Raw genomic sequence first — 20,217 nt, forward strand, 5'->3', positions numbered from 1 at the left:
GTTTGGACGTTTTTGTGGAACATACATACATACACACATACACACGTTGAGTTTTATATATATATTTATTTTATTTTTTTTAAACAGAAACCAACTGCCTATAACACAAATTTTTTTTTTTAGATATACGTTTTTTTCTTCTTTTTATATAATTTTTTTTAACTTTTTTTATAACAGAAATGTAAAAAATTAAAAAATGCTGCTCTACAAAACATTGTAGTGGTAGGCTTATGACTGTAGGGGGAGCTGTTGTACAGCTAACTAGCTGTTAGCTGTACAACAGCTCCCCCAGGGAAAAAAAATAAATCACAGGTTTTCACGAAAGTGAAGAGAGCCGCAGCCACAGCAGCTGGACCTGGACAGATGGGGGACAAACTTTTGGTAAGGGACACTGGGGACACGGGGGGGATGACGGCACGGAGGGGATGACGACACAGAGTGGATCACAGCACAGATGGGATCACTGGGTCACAGAGGGGATCACTGGGTCACGGATGGGATCACTTTTTACGGAGAGATTATGACATACACCGCTCTGCTCACTGAATGGAAACAGAATGAAGGTGAGCAGAGCTGTGTTTATTATTTCCATTTTAGTGATTTGGCTGCCATTGGCTTGGTCACCCTGGACCATCCAATCGCAGCCAAAGCAACAAGGAGCCACCTAATGTAAACATCGATGATGATTGGTGCTGTGTTTTACAGTGCCAAACACCACCGAAAATCCCTGTTACCGGGCAGGGTAACAGGATTTTTCCCGCGATACACTGTCATCGGCTAGTCAGATTTGACTAACTGATGGCAACGATCGTGGTAGGGGAGGGAGAGGTCGACGAAACCCCCCTGGGTCCTGACACAAGATGACTGGCTATCAGTGATAGCCACCATCTTACCAGGTGCGGCGCTGTACTTTCAGCGGTGGCCGGTATGTACATGACGTACATGTACGTCACAGGTCGGGAAAACCTTCCCGTCCATGACGTACATGTATGTCATGGGTCGGGAAGGGGTTAAGTCAGTGTGTGCTGCTACAAACCTTAAAGCTGCATTCAACAGCCACTACAACTCCCAGCAAGGCATTAAGCTCCCCAGTTTCCACTCTGCCCATCCCTCTGCAACCAAAGTCTGTATTGCTTAACCCCTTAAGGATTGAGCCCTTTTTCACCTTAAGGACTGAGCCCTTTTTTGCAATTCTGACCACTGTCATTTTATGCATTAATAACTCTGGGATGCTTTTACCGATTATTCTGAGATAGTTTTTTCATGTCATATTCTACTTTAACATAGTGGTAAATTTTCGTCATTACTTGCATCCTTTCTTGGTGAAAAATCCCCAAATTTCATGAAAATTTTGAAAATGTAGCATTTTTCTAACTTTGAAACTCTCTGATTGTAAGGAAAATGGATAGTCCAAATAAATTATATATTGATTCACATATACAATATGTCTACTTTATATTTTCATCATAAAGTTGTTATATTTTTATTTTTGGAAGACATCAGAGGGCTTCAAAGTTCAGCAGCAATATTCCAATTTTTCGCAAAATTTTCAAAAAAAAGCCCCCCAAAATTTGTAACCAAATTTCTCTCAAGTAAGGAAATACCTCATATGTGTATGTGAAGTGTTCTGTGGGTGCACTAGAGGCCTCAGCAAGGAAGGAGCGACAATGGGATTTTGGAGAGTGAGTTTTTTGGCTTTTGGAAAGCAAATTTTGCTGAAATAGTTTTTTGGGGGCATGTCGCATTCAGGAAGCACCTATGGTGCCAGAACAGCAAAAAAAAAAAAAAACACATGGCAAACTATTTTGGAAACTAAACCCCTCAAGGAATGAAACAATGGGTACAGTGAGCCTTAAGACCCCACAGGTGCTTGACAAAGCTCCGCTAAAGTTGGACGTGAAAATGAAAAATGTAATTTTTTTCACTAAAAGGCTAGTGTTACCCCTAATTTTTCATTTTTACAAGGGTTAATTGGAGAAAAATCCTCCCCAAATTGTTAACCCCATTTCTTCTGAGTATGGAAATACCCCATATGTGGATGTAAAGTGCTCAAAAGAGAAGGAGCGCCATTGAGCTTTTGGTGAGAGAATTTGGTTGGATGTCTTACAAAAGTAAAAACATGTCAACTTTAACAAAAAATCCAACTTTAACAAAAATTTGTCAAAAACCTGTGGGGGTGTTAAGGCTCCCTATACCCCTTGTAACATTCCGTGAGGGGTGTAGTTTCCAAAATGGGGTCACATCTAGGTATTTATTGTTTTGCTTTTGTCAGAGCCGCTGTAAAATCAGCCACCCCTGTGCAAATCACCAATTTAGACCTCAAATGTACATGGCATGCTCTCACTCCTGAGCCATGTTGTGTGCCCGCAGAGCACTTTAAGCCCACACATGGGGTAGTTCTGTACTCAGGAGAAATTGCGTTACAAATTTTGGGGGGCTTTTTTTCCTTTAACCGCTTGTGAAAATTAAAAGTATGGGGCAACACCAGCCTGTTCGTGTAAGATTTCTTTTTTTTACACTAACAGGCTGGTGTAGACCCCAACTTTACCTTTTCATAAGGGGTAAAAGGAGAAAAATCCCCCCAAAATTTGTAACACAATTTCTCCAAGTACGGAGACAGCCCATATGAAATGAACTCCTGATGCAGACTTCTCTGCTGCTTGAGTACTTGTTGTTTATGAATGAACAACCTTGTATGCCTGTAGGTCAAACAAGGTTAAATAATAGGAGCAGCAGCGCTATCGTAATTTAAAATATCCACTCTGCCCCCCTCAACATGTTTCGCTACGACGTAGCGTTATCAAGAGGTAGCAGGCCCGCTACTTCTTGATAACGCTACGTCGAAGTGAAACATGTTGAGGGGGGCAGAGTGGATATTTTAAATTACGATAGCGCTGCTGCTCCTATTATTTAACCTTGTGTGACTTGCAGGCATACATGGTTGTTCATTCATAAACAACAAGTACTCAAGCAGCAGAGAAGTCGGCATCAGGAATTCATTTCATAAAAAAGAGCAAATGGAGCAAACAGCGCTATTTGATTTTAATATAAAAGTGTGTAGTATATAATAAAGCTTAGGGGAGTTTTAATTTACAATAAGTAGTATATGGGAAATTAGGGTCTTTTTGGATTCCCAAAAGGGAATCTATTGAAAATAAATAAACAAATTTAACCCTCCATATACTGGTCTATACCAGTTATGGTAAACTGTAATGCACTCCCATATGTTAACCAGAGGCAAAATGTGTGTAAGATCAGTATTGGGACATGGAATGAACTGACTAACAAGCAATTATAATCCACACTAAGTTTATGCAGTCCAGAATGTGCTTAGGTATAGATATGTACATATAGTTCTGCAGCACATCCTGCTTGCATATACATGCATGTATGCAGTTATTTACATAGTGCATGCTTTAAATGGCAAGTGAGGGTGAAAGAGTAACCCCCACATGTCACATTAGAGAAAACCAGCAGGCTTGGTACCCAGGACAAAACTAGGAGAGAGATGTGGGGGGGGCAATTAATATAATTGGAATTATAGGGTGAGAGGAGCTGTGTTCCAAAAGTGACAAAACAGAGGGGAAATAGTGTAGCCCTAGAGGCTGGGTGGAAATTAGATATTATGGGCCTATTGGGCCTGATATGTCCCCTAGGTCACCCTGGATAGACCCTAAACCTAGGCGGAGTGGCCGCCCTAAAAAGGCCGGTCCCGCACAGGAACCTAGCCTAGAAATCCCTAGTAGTCCCTGACTCAAGGGTGGGCTAATTCAAGGGTCGACTACGACCCCCCCTAACTACCTGACCAACACCCTCAGATGGTCCCCCTCGATTGTCACAGACTAGCCATCAAAGAACTGGAGAAAAACAACAATTGGGTCATAACACCCTCTGATAAGGGGGGAAATATTGTTGTTATGGGTCGGGAACAATACAAGGATATGGTTATAGGATCTTAGGAAATTTTACTAGCTGACCCCAGGAGTGCCTACAAACAAACATTGACAATGATCCTTGAGAATGCGAGAGCAGACAAGCTCATCAGTGACAAAGAGTTTGAGTTCCTTAATCCAGTGGCGCCCATCACCCCCACGTTCTACGCATTGCCGAAAATACACAAGGAGCTAACCCCCTTGAAGGGGCGCCCCATTGTGTCCGGCATTGGTAGCATCACACAGAATGTGGGGGTGTATGTAGACAGGTTGCTCAGACAATTTGTCACTTCATTGCCGTCCTATAAGAGTGATACCATGGACCTGTTGTCCAAATTGGACGGTATTGAAACTGATGACAATACGCTACTGTGTGGGATTTAAAAAGATTTAAGGGCTGTCGAACATTATCTATCTACAATGGGGACCTACATGCAAAATCACCTCCTTGAGTTTATACTCAGCCATAACTATTTTCTCTTCGATGGATGCCACTACCACCAGCTAAAAGGGGCAGTCCCTGTGCGCCTGCATACGCAAACATCTATCTTAGCTGGTGGGAATCTATGGTGGCGTTTGTCAATGTTAGAGAGAGGTTGAGTGACATGGTCCCCCTTTGGCCACGTTACATAGATGACGTCTTTATATTATGGACAGGAACATCTGATGATTTTAGGGAATTTATGCTCTCTATTAACACTAACAATCTAGGTCTGAAGTTTACATTCACTATGAACGAGAGATCCCTGGACTTCCTGGATATTACCATCTCCAAGGATGAACAGGGAGGTTTAGCGACCAATGTATTCAGAAAGCCAACATCCACGAACAGCCTCCTGAGGTGGGAAAGTTGCCACCCAGGGCCCCTCAAAAAGGGGATCCCCAAAGGGCAATATTTACGCCTCAGGAGAAACTGTTCGAGTAAGAAAACCTTTAATATTCAGGCTGGTGACCTCAGGGCAAGATTTAAGGAGAGAGGCTACCCTGATCGGGTTCTGACCCCAGCCTTTAAGAATGCCTGATCCACTCCCAGGAGTAATCTCCTGACATCCAAACAACAAAACACTGAAACAATGCAGTGCAGGGTGATAGGGACATTTGATAACATGTCAGGTCCGGTCAGGCAGATATTACAGAGATACTGGAGCATTCTTCAAATGGATAAAGACCTGGGCCCTTTGATCAGGGACTATCCCTAAATAACGTACAAAAAAGGGAGAAGTATCGGGAATAGAGTCATGAGCAGTTGTGGTGTCCCGGTACCATATTGCATACCAAACCTAGTGTAGAGGTCCCCAAAGTCAGAGTAACTACGTTCAGGTAGGGTCCCTCAGGTGGGACAGCCCCTAGTCGCCTCTCCTTAATTCTAATTCTTTAATGTTAATACATGTATATATTTAATAATAATACCTTGTGTTCCTGTTATGACCATCTGGTGAAATAAATATCATCCTCTGAGTTGTCGGACGCTGGACTCCTCTCTCTTCTTGCTGCTAATTTTGGGCGAGGTCCACGCCCTATCCGTGCGCACCTGGGGTGAGCTGAAGCACTGTTGTTTCTCTATTTAATAATAATATATATCTAATATAATGTATAGTACTTACCTTGTTTAGCGTCGCAGGACCTTAGCTCATGTGACCATGTTAATCTCCTCAATGGTATGTTGGAGGACCTTTGGAGGTCCTTGGGTCACGTGTTGCCCACAATCCTTTGTAATGGTGAAGTATGGACCAATTAGCACTAGTCCAGCCCCTGCCCATATAAGGGAGCTGTAGCCAATTATCGCTCTCTTGGGTTGCTGCTCTCGTGGATGCCGGACTAGCAGGACGGATCTGCGCAACTTGCAAAGACACGCTAGGCCTGAAAAACCTACCAGCCTCAGCTGAACTAAAACCGTGAGTTCTAAACTACCACCGCTAAAGCTACCGTGACTACTGGACCGCAACTAATCCCCTAAATCCAGCGGAACAGCGCATAATACCTGAAAGACTCAAACTTGCTAAAGTCCCAACCTTTGTCAATCTCCAAAGAAAGCAGTTGTATGCACAGAGACTGTTACGTTATTGAAGCTTGCAGAAAATCTTCAGTAAAAGTTATACCTATTTAAGAAAACTCTCCGGTTGTGGACATTCTATTATTATCTACTTCCCTATCACTCTTGGGAAGGGTGGCGGTAGGACAAGCATTACTGAGGAGCCCTCACCCTGGCGTCACAAATAGCAAGGGTTAACAAGCACCCTTTAATAACCGCACAGCTACACTCCCCATACCCTACACCCCCAGGTTATCACACAGTCATCTCCCAGTGCTACGTACACCAGGAACCTGGTTGGAGAGTAATTGAACCATGGCCCCATACAAATGTGGCCACTGCAGTGCATGTACCTTCATGAGGAAGACTAAGAGCTTTAAATTGCCCCCACCTGCACCCATATATAACATCAAGGGATTGATCAACTGCAGCTCGAGGGCTGTCATCTATGTGGCCGAGTGCTCATGTAACCTCCGATACGTAGGGAAGACTATCCGTGAGCTGCGTAAAAGAGTACTCTAACACATAGGTGACATTAGAAATTGTCGAGACACGGTAGTGGCGCAACATATAAATGAACAACATGGAGGGGACACTAGCCAGATTAGGTTTGCGGGCATTGAGCAGATTAAGCCCTCTACACATGGGGGAGACATGGACAGAATTCTGTTACAACGTGAGGCCAGGTGGATATACCAACTCGACACGGTCACACCGAAGGGTATGAATGAGCAGCTGTGTTTCACAAGTTTTCTGTGACAATCGAGGGGGACCATCTGAGGGTGTTGGTCAGGTAGTTAGGGGGGGGGTCGTAGTCGACCCTTGAATTAGTCCACCCTCTAGTCAGGGACTACTAGGGATTTCTAGGTTAGGTTTCTGTGCGGGACCGCCTAGGATTAGGGTCTATCCAGGGTGACCTAGGGGACATATCAGGCCCAATAGGCCCATAATATCTAATTTCCACCCACTCTCTAGGGCTACACTATTTCCCTTCTGTTTTGTCACTTTTGGAACACAGCTCCTCTCACCCTATAATTCCAATTATATTAATTGTCCCCCCCCCCCATATCTCTCTCCTAGTTTTGTCCTGGGTACCAAGCCTGCTGGTTTTCTCTAATGTGACATGTGGGGGTTACTCTTTCACCCTCACTTGCCATTTAAAGCATGCACTATGTAAATAACTGCATACATGCATGTATATGCAAGCAGGATGTGCTGCAGAACTATATGTACATATCTATACCTAAGCACATTCTGGACTGCATAAACTTAGTGTGGATTATAATTGCTTGTTAATCAGTTCATTCCATGTCCCAATACCGATCTTATACACCTTTTGCCTCTGGTTAACATATGGGAGTGCATTAGAGTTTAGTCACTTAAAGCCATTACTGCTCTAAATTGCTATTATGCATTCAGACAATATACAATCCGGGACAGTGGGAGTTAACTGGCTGCACCTCCACTGCACATGATGACACTGTCAGCCAGCGGGCCTGCCTCCTGATCCATGCGTCAGGATGGGATGAGGCAGCGTTCGCACGGCGCCGCCCACTGATCCCGGAAGCGTATATGATGTCAGACGCTTGTCTGGTCTCACATGTGCGCTGGTAGCCGACGGAACTGCACGGCTCCCTGCCACTAGGGGCACGCACATCGAGACAAGGTCAGGACGCCGGATATGTAAGTGAGCCGTCCTTTCTCTCCTTACAGGCATTACTCCCAGCATAAACTACGGGCTGATAGTGTACTGTATGTTTTGTTTTTCCTTGCATGAACCACCGGACGTACTGTCAACAGTGTCTTTATTGAATCTAACAGAATCTTTATTAGTAACTGTGGGACCGCAACTGTATCGGCGGTCTCACACTATATGTTGCATCCTGTTTCATGACACCTACTAATAAAACTGGTGGATATGAGTACAAGTGCATAGAAATGTATATAGCCCCTGATGAGGTCATTGATATTTGACTGAAACACGTAGGGCAGGGCATTGTACGTATATTACCATATGTTTTGACCCGAGCCGCAACATAAGCAGGTTCATGAAATGGTGATTGCTAGACAGTTTTGATTTAATGATTTCTTAACTGTATGTATTTAGTACGTCATATTGGCAATAGGATCAGCATCAGCATCCTTGACCAATTATCAATATTTCTGCATGAATAATATATGTGTCTTAGCTTCATAAATATTAAAAGTTGAGGTTTAGTCATTCCCCTTTCTATGTAACATAAGATGGGAGAAAGAAGCTTTTGCCACTCTTTATAAGAAGCAATCTAATAACAGACACATTTAACTGGAAAACGTTGTTTGATGCTTGCTATTTGGTGGTCTTCTAGGGACATGGCTATTATGCATAATATATAACTGATCTAGATAGGCGGTGGCCTTCTCAAAGAGGTTTTACTGTAATATCTTTGTTCACTAACAAACTTTAGAAGCAGTTTACACAAAATAATTATTTGCTTTTGTCTAGCTAAATAATCTATAATATTCTACTCATATCTAATTATTTATAATCAATAGAGTCATGGGGGGGGGGGGGGGGTTGCCATGGCCTTCTCTTAGATCATACCTGTCCTGTATTCCTGCTTTCCAACTGTAAGTGCATCATGAAGACGTGTCGAAAGCTTTCCTTGCACCAGGTCTCACTCCTTAGACATGAGACGATCGCAAGTTATAAGGCGGGAAAGTATGCATTATGCACAACTCCCCGCATGCTGCCGCACAGCATCTGGCCAAATGCTATATGGGGCAGAGTGTGGGAGTCTAATACTAGGTGGACGCCAGTGGGGGCCTAACTACTATATGGGGGCACAGTGGGGGTTATTTATTAATAATGGTCTTGGCTAGATGTGTTTTTTTGGCAGTGCTGCTCCAAATTTATCATATTGTTGCAGATTTATCAATTTCACGCAGATCTGCACCTAGATCATTTTTATCGCTGCTTTCAGATCATGTCTACCCTGTTTTTGAGGAGCTTGTTTGTCTGTGTGTTTGTCCTTATATGTTTACTTAAAATTTTAAGGCAAATTAACGTCTAAAAGAAGGTCTGCAAAAAGTGTCACATTTGAATAGTGGTTTACCTTGTCGCAAGCCAGGAAAAAAAAAATGTATTGTTCGAGAGATGTAGGTTTTAGTTGAACAGATTTTTATTTTTTATCTTTCACTTTTTTTTATTTTGCTATCATCACTTTGACGGATATTGTTTTTTAAACTTGGGCATATGAAATTGTTAGATTTTGACCATTGCTAGCAATCTTATTGTTTATTACATCTTTACCATTGCTTTTTTTTGTACCTTTAAAAAATGTATCTGATTGTTTCATGGGCAACTAACTGCTTTACTTTTCATTTGCCCATTTTTTTTATGTTTAACTTACTATGTCTTTAAACGTTCTTATGCTCTACCTTATTGTCTCTCTGTCTCTCTCGATTTGCGTTTATTTATTTATTTTTTTTATTTGCCAATTGCGGCAACATTTGCCCCAAAAATAAAAAACATAATAATAAATAAATTTGTGACCACTGAATTTCTCAAAAATAAAAAAAAATTGTGCTAATTGCTGAGAGCCAAAAAAAGCAATAGAACACAATGATAAATAACCCCCAGTGTTCACTGTGCAGTTATTACTAGTAGCCTCTAATTCCCATCTATTAGGGTACGTTCACACTGACAAATATCTGAGCGGAATTTGCGCTGAACAAATCCACTCAGAAATTACAGTTTTTTCTGTGCAGAATCTGCGCGGAATCTGTGGGGAATTTGCGCTGAATCTGCGTGGAATTCCGTGCGGATTCTGCACAGAAATCAGTGCGGAGTTCAGTGCAGCATAGTAAACTAGACATTGTAAAAAAAAATTGCGTGAATTCCGCGGAATTTGCGCGGAAGTGTGGCGGCCTGAAAAAAAAAATTACATTGACTTCTATGGAGTTACGACGTGAATTCCGCATGAAGAAAGAACATGTTCATTCTTCATGCGGAACGGAATTCAGTGACGGAACTCCGCTAGCGGAAATTCCTCAGTGTTAACTGAGGAGCAGAATTTTCATTACATGCTATGGGTTTTTCACTGCTGAATGATTTGGAGAGGAATAAGCGAGCGGAATTACTTGTGGAAATTCCTCTCCAATTCCTCAGTGTGAACATACCCTTAAAGTGCTAAGTAAAACATAACTTGTATGTCTTACTTTTTACTTAGCACTTGGATGGGAAATGGACGGTTCTAGTGAGGGTTCTGGGCAGCGACCCCCATCCCTTCACAATGGGCACCACACAGAGGTGTCTCAGTCATACTATTCCTTTATACAGACCAGCTTATAGGTTCCATGTGGAGTTTCTGTTATGTCTAAAGACTCAATAAACATGGAGATTGCACATTGTGGGTTGAGTGGTAATGCAAAAGTTCTCAACATTTATTAATTGTCATAAATGAACAACTGTTTTTGTTAGGCATATTAGGTTGTAAACATTGAGCAATGTTTTAGCCCTTTCTCAAGCTGTACTGAGGCATTATATAGTGAGAAAGTGCTGGACATAGCGGATGTCCTGTTGAGCGTCCTTCTATGGGTACCGTACTGTATGGTAGACTCCACGTGGACAGTGCTTCTCCTATGTGGTACCAGCTGTGTGCCAGAAGTGGCTAAGTAAAAAAAAAAAAAATATATATATATATATATATATATATATATATATATATATATACTCAGAACTATATGTGGGCTGTGGTTGCTAATTTTTCAGCAGCACTATTTTTTAAGTTAGACTCTGTTAACACTTGACTTTCTTTTCTAATGTTGTACATCAAACTGCATTGACATAATGTTTTGCTGTAGCACTATTGTGGATTTCATTGGTTTGATAGCAAAAATAGTGCCGCATGTCTTGATGGTGAACATAGAAAAACTCAACAGGCATATGCCTTATTTGCCTATAACCCGGAATTATTAGAAAGTAAAAATGAAATCATATTTTTGTTTATGTTTCCATAGACTCCAAAAACAAAACTATTTTGGGCTGTCTGTGCCGTAGGGATTGGCGGAGCATTTCAATATGGATATAATCTATCAATTATTAATGCACCTACCACAGTAAGTAAAACTCTTTTAAGCTTTGTAGGGAAAGCTTCATTATAGAGTGAAAAGGTGAATTGTAACATTATGGAGATTTTAACTTTGTATCATTAAAGAAGAGCTGTGTTGAATAGTTCAGTAGTTATTTCTATACACAAGAAAGCCTGGAATTAAAAATGAAAATCTAGCTTTGGGTTATGTAAACTGTTTACGTAATAGTAGTTCCAATGTGTTCTGGCATTAACACATTTTTCTAATCCCTTTACGACCAATATTGCATATATTTTTCATGATCAAGTTAAAGTTCCCATATTGTGATAAACATATACTTTACTAGGATCTCATGGGTGTTGCCCAGTACCCACTGCCGCCTCCTTCACTGATCATTCACTCTTAGTAAAAACTGCCTATTACCAAAAGCAGAGATGGAGACAGATTTTCAAGTTACAGCTAAAAAAAGGGAGTGATGGGGAAGCAGAGAAACACATGGGTTGCTGCTTCTTTTAGCTGGGGCGTAGCTAAAATTTCATGGGTCCTCACAAAAAAATATATTTGTCTTGGGGCTTGTGCCTTGATTTTTTTTAAGTGCACAACAGTCTGCATTATTCCATGTACCACCTGAATGGAGGCAAAGATGACACTCTTTTAGCCTTCATTGGGACTGGGTGACTGGAGCTGAAGGTCTAGGAGCTGTAATGCTTATTTTGCCCTGGGCCGCCTTTACAAATGGCTGGATTTATCACAAGGCATGTGCCTCGTGATAAATTCCATGTGATCATACAATGGCAGGGGTTAACATTAGACCAGGGTGTGAAACATCTGTCTTAGTAAATCACAGGGTACTGGGAGTACAGACCATGTTATTGTGACCAGGTCCATTTACAGAAGCTGCAGGAGCACTGAAATTGATAGATAAATTGGTGCAGAGGGTTTAGGTCACTACTGATATGTAGAAATTATTTTACTTTTATTTATTTGATGTTTATTTTACTATTTCAGCATGTCCACAAGTTCATTAATGACACCTGGTATTCCCGCTACCAGTCCCGATTAGATGAAGGTCTGGTTACCCTCATCTGGTCAGTAATAGCTTCTATTTTTACAATTGGTGGACTCCTTGGGACATTTATTGGTGGGCACCTTGCAGTAAAACTTGGCAGGTAAGTGGACACCAATTTTTGAAAATGTATGATACTTAATAATAAATACAGATGCTGCTGTAACAGAGGAAATCACATTCCCCCATAATGATGAAAGCCACAGACATCACATCATAGCTCCAACCACAGTGGCTACATATATAATAGAATTATGCTCATTGATACATTACAATGATAACCACTGGGTCTCTGTATCAGGAAAAGTCCTAGGACTTACATTACAGGGACATACACATAAAAATGCTACCTATAATTCCCATAAGGCTTACATTGACAGCCACTGTGCCTTCATGATACAGTGTCTCAATATCTGTATTAGACTCAGAACACTTCTCCATGGCCCAGTGTTTCTCTCATTTACACTAGCATTGACTTAACAGGCAGTCAGCTGCTTTCATGTTACCTGTTCCTCAGCAATCAGCTTAAAGGGGTACTCCATCCCTAGATATCTTATCCCCTATCCAAAGCATAGGGGATAAAATGTCGGATTGTGGGAGTCTGTATGCTGTTTAGTATGTTTAGAATGCTGGGTTCCCGCGGCAGGGGTCGCGCCCTCACAGCCACGCCCCTCGTGATGTCACACCACACTCCCTCTATTCATGTCTATGGGATGCGCGTGACATACTATTTAGAACGTTGGATGCTGCACAGAGATTTGGATAGGGGATAAGATGTGTAGGGGTGGAGTACCCCTTTAAAGCCGGTTTCACAAGTGTGTAATGCAGATGCTATCTCTCCTATGAAGTTTCCACTTTTTTTTTTTCTGGCAGTTTTGGATATCTGCCACTGCAGTTTTTGAGCCAAAGCCAGAAATGTATTCAAAATGAATGGGACATATAAAGGGAGGACTTACACTTCCCCTCCCTTATGGATCCACTTCTGACTTTGGCTCAGAAACTGCAGTGGCAATATTCCAAAAACTGCCAGAGAAAAAACAAGTGGAAACTTAGCCTTCTGCTAGTGTAAAACCAGCCTGAAGGACTTATGACATTGATGGCTTATACTTAACATATGCAATCAATGTTTTAATACTGGATAATCCCCTGAAAAAGTTTACTTGCCAAAATAAAATAAAGGTGCATCTGTACTGCAAGACTGTACATATCACTCTGGAATTATCCTACTAAATTTAGGTAGATTTTAGGTGCCTGAAAGAGCTGGTCCACAATTCTTTAATTTACAAATTATGTCATCCATCCACCCATAATAGATATACAGTATATATACTTTTTAGACAGCTTTCCAGCAATTAAAGGGGTACTCCGGTGCTAAGACATCTTATCCCCTATCCAAAGGATAGGGGGTAAGATGCCTGATCGCGGAGTTCCCGCCACTGGGGACCCCCGTGATCTTGCACGCAGAACCCAGTTAGGATCAGTCCCTGGAGCGTGTTTGCTCCAGGTCTGATTACTGTCGATCATGGGGCCGGAGCATTGTGACATCACGGCCCCGCCCCCGTGTGACGTCATAGGCTTGCATTGAGGGGGCAGAGCCTTGACGTGACGTCACACGGGGCGTGATGTCACACAGGGGCGGAGCCTTGACGTCACAATGCACCGGATGTCTTAGCAACGGAGTATCCCTTTTAAAATTAGTTTACCAGATACATTGCCCTCTTCTCTGACTATAAATCTATGGGAAAGACATTTATACCTGGACTCCTATATGCAGACGTGTGTATTAAATAAGCTGAAGGATACTCAATATCCATAATAATGCCGTTATGGTCTCCCAAGAAATCCCAATAGCAAAACTGACTGATTATGGAACATTTTTAAAACTTCACTTTTAATTAGAAAATATTAAAATGTTGCTTCAAAAATTCTCAATATGCACATACAATATGTCCACCACCAGAAATGTTGTTATATACATAACCACACTTGTTACATGTATGCAACAGTCTCCAATAGGGACCTCAAATACATTGGGGCAAATTTATCAAATCCTGTCCAAAGGAAAAGTTGGCCAGTTGCCTATAGCAACCAATCAGATAGCTTCTTTCATTTCTAACAAGGCCTCTGCAAAATGAGAGAAGCGATCTGATTGGTTGCTATGAGCAACTGGCCAACTTTTCCTTTGCACAGGTTTTGATAAATCACCCCCATAGTTCGCACTAGTTTAGCCACAAACTGTTTGTTAGTACCAGCAGAAACATGGCGTGGGGGAGATTTATCAAAACCTGTACAGAGGAAAAGTTGACCATAGCAACCAATCAGATCACTTCTTTCTTTGAAAAGGGCCATTATTGGTATTATTAGTATATTCCAACAATACCACATTTGACTAAAAATAAATCTGCCATGCTCTGATCCCTATAACTTTTTTATTTTTCCACCTACAGAACTGTGTGATGCTCGGGTCATGCGCGGCAGGTCCCGTCTGCTGATCGCAGCCAGGGACCTGTCGGTAATGGTGGACATCCGCTACCGCACGGATGTCTGCCATTAACTCCTCAGATGCCATGATCAATACAGATCACCGCATCTGCAACATCGTGGTCACTAAAATGGATGATTGGATCGCCCGCTGCGCTGCCGCCGCGATCCGATCATCCAGAACGGCAGATGGAGGTCCCCTGCCTCCGCTGCCTTCCACATGTCTTCTGCTCTGGTCTGAGATCGAGCAGACCAGAGCAGAAGATAGCTGATAACACTGCTCAGTGCTATGTCCTATGCATAGCACTGAACAGTATTAGCAATCGAATGGTTGCTATAAGGCTAAGTTTCCACTTGGATTTTTCTCTGGCAGTTTTTGGAATACAACCACTGCAGTTTTTGAGCCAAAGCCAGAAGTGTATTCAAAAGGAATAGGAAATATAAAGGAAGGACTTACACTTCTTCTCCCTTATGGATCCACTTCTGACTTTCACTCAAAAACTGCAGTGGCAGTATTCCAAAAACTGACAGAAAAAAAAACAAGTGGAAACTTAGCCTGAATAGTCTAAAAATAAAAGTATAGAAAGTTTTTTTTTAAAGTAAAAAAAAATGTAAAAAAACCCCTCCCCCAATAAAAACGTAAATTGTCCCATTTTCCCTATTTCACCCCCAAGAAGTGTAAAAAAAAATATTTTATATACATATTTGGTATCGCCTCGTGCATAAATATCCGAACTATTAAAATAAAATGTTAATGATACCGTACGATGAACAGCATGAACATAAAAACAATTTAAAGTCCAAAATAGCTGCTTTTTGATAACATTTTATTCCAAAATTTTTATACAAAATTTATTAAAAGTTTTATATAAGCAAATATGGTATCAATAAAAAGTACAGATCATGGCGCAAAAAAATAGCCCTCATACCGCCGCTTTTACGAAGAAATGAAAGTTATAGGTCTTCAAAATAGGGGGGTTTTAAACGTACTAATTTGATTAAAAAGTTAGCGATTTTTTTAAGTGCAAAAGTAATAGAAAAGTATGTTATCATGGGTATCATTTTAATCGTATTGACCCAAAGAATAAAGAACACATCATTTTTACCATAATTTGTATGGCGTGAAAATGAAACCTTCCAAAATTTGCAAAATTGCGGTTTTCTTTTTAATTTCCCCACAAATAGTATTTTTTTGGTTGCGCCATACATTTTATGGTAAAGTGAGTGATGGCATTACAACGGACAACTGGTCGCACAAAAAACAAGCCCTCATACTGGTCTGTGGATGAAAATATAAAAGATTTATGATTTTTTGAAGGCGAGGAGTAAAAAACGAAAACGTCAAAATAAAATTGTCTGAGTCCTTAAGGGGTTAAAGGGGTACTCCAGTGAAAAACATTTTTTTTTTAAATCAACTGGTACCAGAACGTTAATCAGATTTGTAAATTACTGTTTGAGCAGGTGACGGCAATCAGGCACTGCAGCAAGGTATACAGCAGCTTACAGAATAATATAGACAAGATCAGGGTGTCTATTCCCCAATTTTGGAAACTTCCAGTCACTAAGATATTAGAAAATTATGGCAAGTGAATAAAATATAACCTTTAATATACTCATTAAAAAGTTAAACATGTATCTGTGAGCAGTGGTGGACCAATTGTAGCATTTGTCCACTCAAAAACACATACCATATACTAACTGTTAATATAGTGCCTGTAATAAACCAAGGTGTACGATAACCATGTCCCAAAAAATCCGACGCGTTTCCATCCCTCTTTATATGGGGGACTTCCTCAGGGGTTAAAGGAATACATATAGGTGAGACCATTTGTCTCCAACACCTGTAAAGAAATATGGGCAGGGGCTGTTGATGCTACACAGCCCCTGCTATGGACAATATTGGCACATAAATCAGAGCGCCCCACTTCTTGTGGGGTAAAAAGCACAGCAGATACTGTCCGGCCGGATCCTGTAATCTTATTAAGACCAGCAAGAAAAAGACATACAGAGCCTGTATCAGCTCTATTTCTATAGTACAATAGCGGCCAGAACCTGAAAAGGAAGAGATACGTATTGTACTCACAGTTCGCCGCATCGCTCAGTCCTCGTGCGCACCTGCAGTGGCGGGGAGCCGTACTCGGTTACCGGCTTCTAAGCGCACTGGTGAGCGAGTGGTGCTGGCGTCCTATTTACCTTCCGGCCGGACAGTATCTGCTGTGCTTTTTACCCCACAAGAAGTGGGGCGCTCTGATTTATGTGCCAATATTGTCCATAGCAGGGGGCTGTGTAGCATCAATAGCCCCTGCCCATATTTCTTTACAGGTGTTTGAGATAAATGGTCTCACCTATATGTATTCCTTTAACCCCTGAGGAAGTCCCCCATATAAAGAGGGATGGAAACGCGTCGGGTTTGTTGGGACATGGTTATCATACACCTTGGTTTATTACAGGCACTATATTAACAGTTATTATATGGTATGTGTTTTTGAGTGGACAAATGCTACAATTGGTCCACCACTGATCACAGATACATGTTTAACTTTTTAATGAGTATATTAAAGGTTATATTTTATTCACTTCCCATAATTTTCTAATACAGCAGCTTACGATAGAATGAACGATTGTCCCGGCTGATGCAGTGGGGGTGCTAGCTTATGAATACAGTATAGTAATACATGAAAAGATGAAGACAAAAATGAAGCTGCATTCACCTACTTTAAAGTATTTGCCAAGCGATGCTTTTATTGTCAGTGTCTATACAGCAAAATGACAAGTCAGTAGCTGGATATGCGGGGACAGCACTCTCAGGTGAGGGGGGCGTACCACTAGACAACTAGTTTCGCGTCGGAAATGACGCTTCTTCTCGTGGTGAGTACGTCATGCTGCTGTAGGGAAGGTGCTTACATACAGGTGAGAGCAAATGAACATATTAAACAAAAAACTGTGCAATGAATAAAAACACTTTCCTTTTGTTTCTATTGCCCTGCAAATACATTATCCAGTATGTCTCTCTACGAAGTAGGTGGGCATGTCGATCCTCTCCTAGGGGGACATTGTCTATTCTCTCCAGGCCAGCAAATTTAAGATGAGTAATACCGTTGTGATGGCTTTGTTTCATATGATCAATGAAGCGAGTAGTTCCCTTGCCGGTCCGGAGAGAATAGATATCTTCACGTACGCGGGTGCATAATTTTCTTTTATTTTTCCCAATATAATAGAGATTAGAATCACAAATTAATGCATACACCACATACGTTTTGTGACAGGAAATAAATTTGTTTACAAAGATATTTTCCCCTCCTAAAATAAAGTTGCGTTTGCCAATATTTAATTTACAATAATTGCAATTTTTGCAAGGAAATTTCCCTTTGGGGTCAACCTATTTAGCCAATTTTCCTTTTTCTATTGATTTAGATTTTTTCCTTTTTTTATCATGTCACCTATTGTTTTAGTGAGCCTAAAGGTGATGATGGGTCTTTCCCTAGTACAATCATGTATTTCTGGGTAGCATTCAAGGATGAGCCAGTTATTCAAAATACTTTTCTTCATTTGTTCGTTCAAACATGTATTGTTGAAGGAAAAGATGCATCGATTGTTGTCGTTTCGTTTTTTCTGTCATTGGTACAATAAATCTCTTCGATCTTTTTTTTCAACTTTCTCAACTGCTTGATTTATTATTCTTTCTGGGTACCCTTGTTACATAGTTACATAGTTAGTACGGTCGAAAAAAGACATATGTCCATCAAGTTCAACCAGGGAATTAAGGGGTAGGGGTGTGGCGCGATATTGGGGAAGGGATGGGATTTTATATTTCTTCATAAGCATTAATGTTATTTTGTTCCATGAATGTATCTAATCCTGTTTTAAAGCTGTTAATTGTTCCTGCTGTGACCAGTTCCTGAGGTAGACCGTTCCATAAATTCACAGTCCTCACGGTAAAGAAGGCGTGTCGCCCCTTGAGACTAAACTTTTTCTTCTCCAGACGGAGGGAGTGCCCCCTCGTCCTTTGGGGGGGGGTTTAACCTGGAACAGTTTTTCTCCATATTTTTTGTATGGGCCATTAATATACTTATATACGTTTATCATATCCCCCCTTAAACGTCTCTTCTCAAGACTAAACAATTGTAACTCCTTTAATCGCTCCTCATAGCTAAGATGTTCCATGCCCCATATTAGTTTAGTCGCGCATCTCTGCACCCTTTCCAACTCCGCAGTGTCCCTTTTATGAACAGGTGCCCAAAACTGAACAGCATATTCCAGGTGAGGCCGTACCAATGCTTTATAAAGGGGGAGTATTATGTCCCTGCCCCTTGAGTCCATGCCTCTTTTGATACATGACAATATCCTGCCGGCTTTGGAAGCAGCAGCCTGACATTGCATGCTATTCTGTAGTCTGTGATCTACAAGTACACCCAGATCCTTCTCTACCAGTGACTCTGCCAGTTTAATCCCCCCTAAGACATACGACGCATGCAGGTTATTAGTACCCAGATGCATAACTTTACATTTATCCACATTGAACCTCATTTGCCAAGTGGATGCCCAGACACTTAGTCTATCCAAGTCATCTTGTAACTTATGCACATCCTCTATAGACTGTACCGTGCTACAAAGCTTGGTGTCATCTGCAAAGATAGAAACAGAGCTGTTAATACCATCCTCTATATCATTGATAAATAAATTAAACAGCAGCGGGCCCAGTACTGAACCTTGGGGTACACCACTATTTACCGGGGACCAATATGTTCCGATAGTCTTTTACATAAATCATTTAATTGTTGTCTAAAGGTATCTGGGTTACTATTTACCCATTTTAAACTTAACATTTGGCTGTATGGGATTGTTGTCTTTTACATAATTCAAATGGGAGCTTTGATAATGCAAAAGTGGATTTTTTGCAATTGTTTTTCTGTAGCCTGATGTCACTAGAACATTGTTAAGTAATTCCAACTTCACATCCAAAAACTCTAGGTTTTTTCCTCCATAGCAACTGGTGAATAACATATTCACAGTGTTCTCAGTATTTACAGTGCATAGTGAAAGTATTCGGCCCCCTTGAACTTTTCGACCTTTTGCCACATTTCAGACTTCAAACATAAAGATATAAAACTGTAATTTTTTGTGAAGAATCAACAAGTGGAACAAAATTTATTGGATATTTCAAACTTGAAAAATTGGGCATGCAAAATTATTCAGCCCCCTTAAGTTAATACTTTGTAGTGCCACCTTTTGCTTCGATTACAGCTGTAAGTCGCTTGTCCAACCATTTTGTTGCAGCCCTTTCTTTTTTTAGTAAGACTATCCTTTACTGGGGGGTACATTAAAGCTTTTGTTTCCCTAAGGACAGCTTCCTGAAATAAATCTATGGAGCTACCAGGAGGGACAAGAGGGTTAAAAGTGGAAGGATTCCCTCCCTTAAATCTTTTAATGTGAATATTTTCTGTGGACTGTGAACCTGCGGTGTCAAATTCAACATCGCTCATTAATTCACATACCGTAAATATTCCACACATTTTTGTTCCTCGTCAGAAAAATCTTTTACAACCCTAAATCCTAACTGATCAACTCTACATTGGATTTCACCTTCTTTTTGATTTTCACTGCTATTATTTTTATTTTCTGTTTTTGAAAAA

The 20,217-nt window shown here is 40.9% G+C and overlaps 1 protein-coding gene across 2 annotated transcripts in view; it reads left to right on the top strand.

Moving 5' to 3' along the window:
• The window catches only part of LOC130309111 (solute carrier family 2, facilitated glucose transporter member 11-like), an 87,913-nt gene that overhangs the window by 27,336 nt on the left and 40,360 nt on the right, over positions 1–20,217 (top strand). Inside the window, exons 3-4 of one of the 2 annotated variants that reach the window (XM_056552285.1) lie at positions 10,966–11,064; positions 12,046–12,206. In XM_056552285.1, coding sequence (XP_056408260.1) covers positions 10,966–11,064; positions 12,046–12,206 — 260 coding nt within the window. Of the gene's footprint in view, positions 1–10,965; positions 11,065–12,045; positions 12,207–14,361; positions 14,458–20,217 lie in introns of those variants that run through there. The other variant, XM_056552286.1, reaches the window with a different exon arrangement.

Source organism: Hyla sarda, chromosome 1, assembly GCF_029499605.1.
Source record: "Hyla sarda isolate aHylSar1 chromosome 1, aHylSar1.hap1, whole genome shotgun sequence".
NCBI classification, from domain to species: domain Eukaryota; kingdom Metazoa; phylum Chordata; class Amphibia; order Anura; family Hylidae; genus Hyla; species Hyla sarda.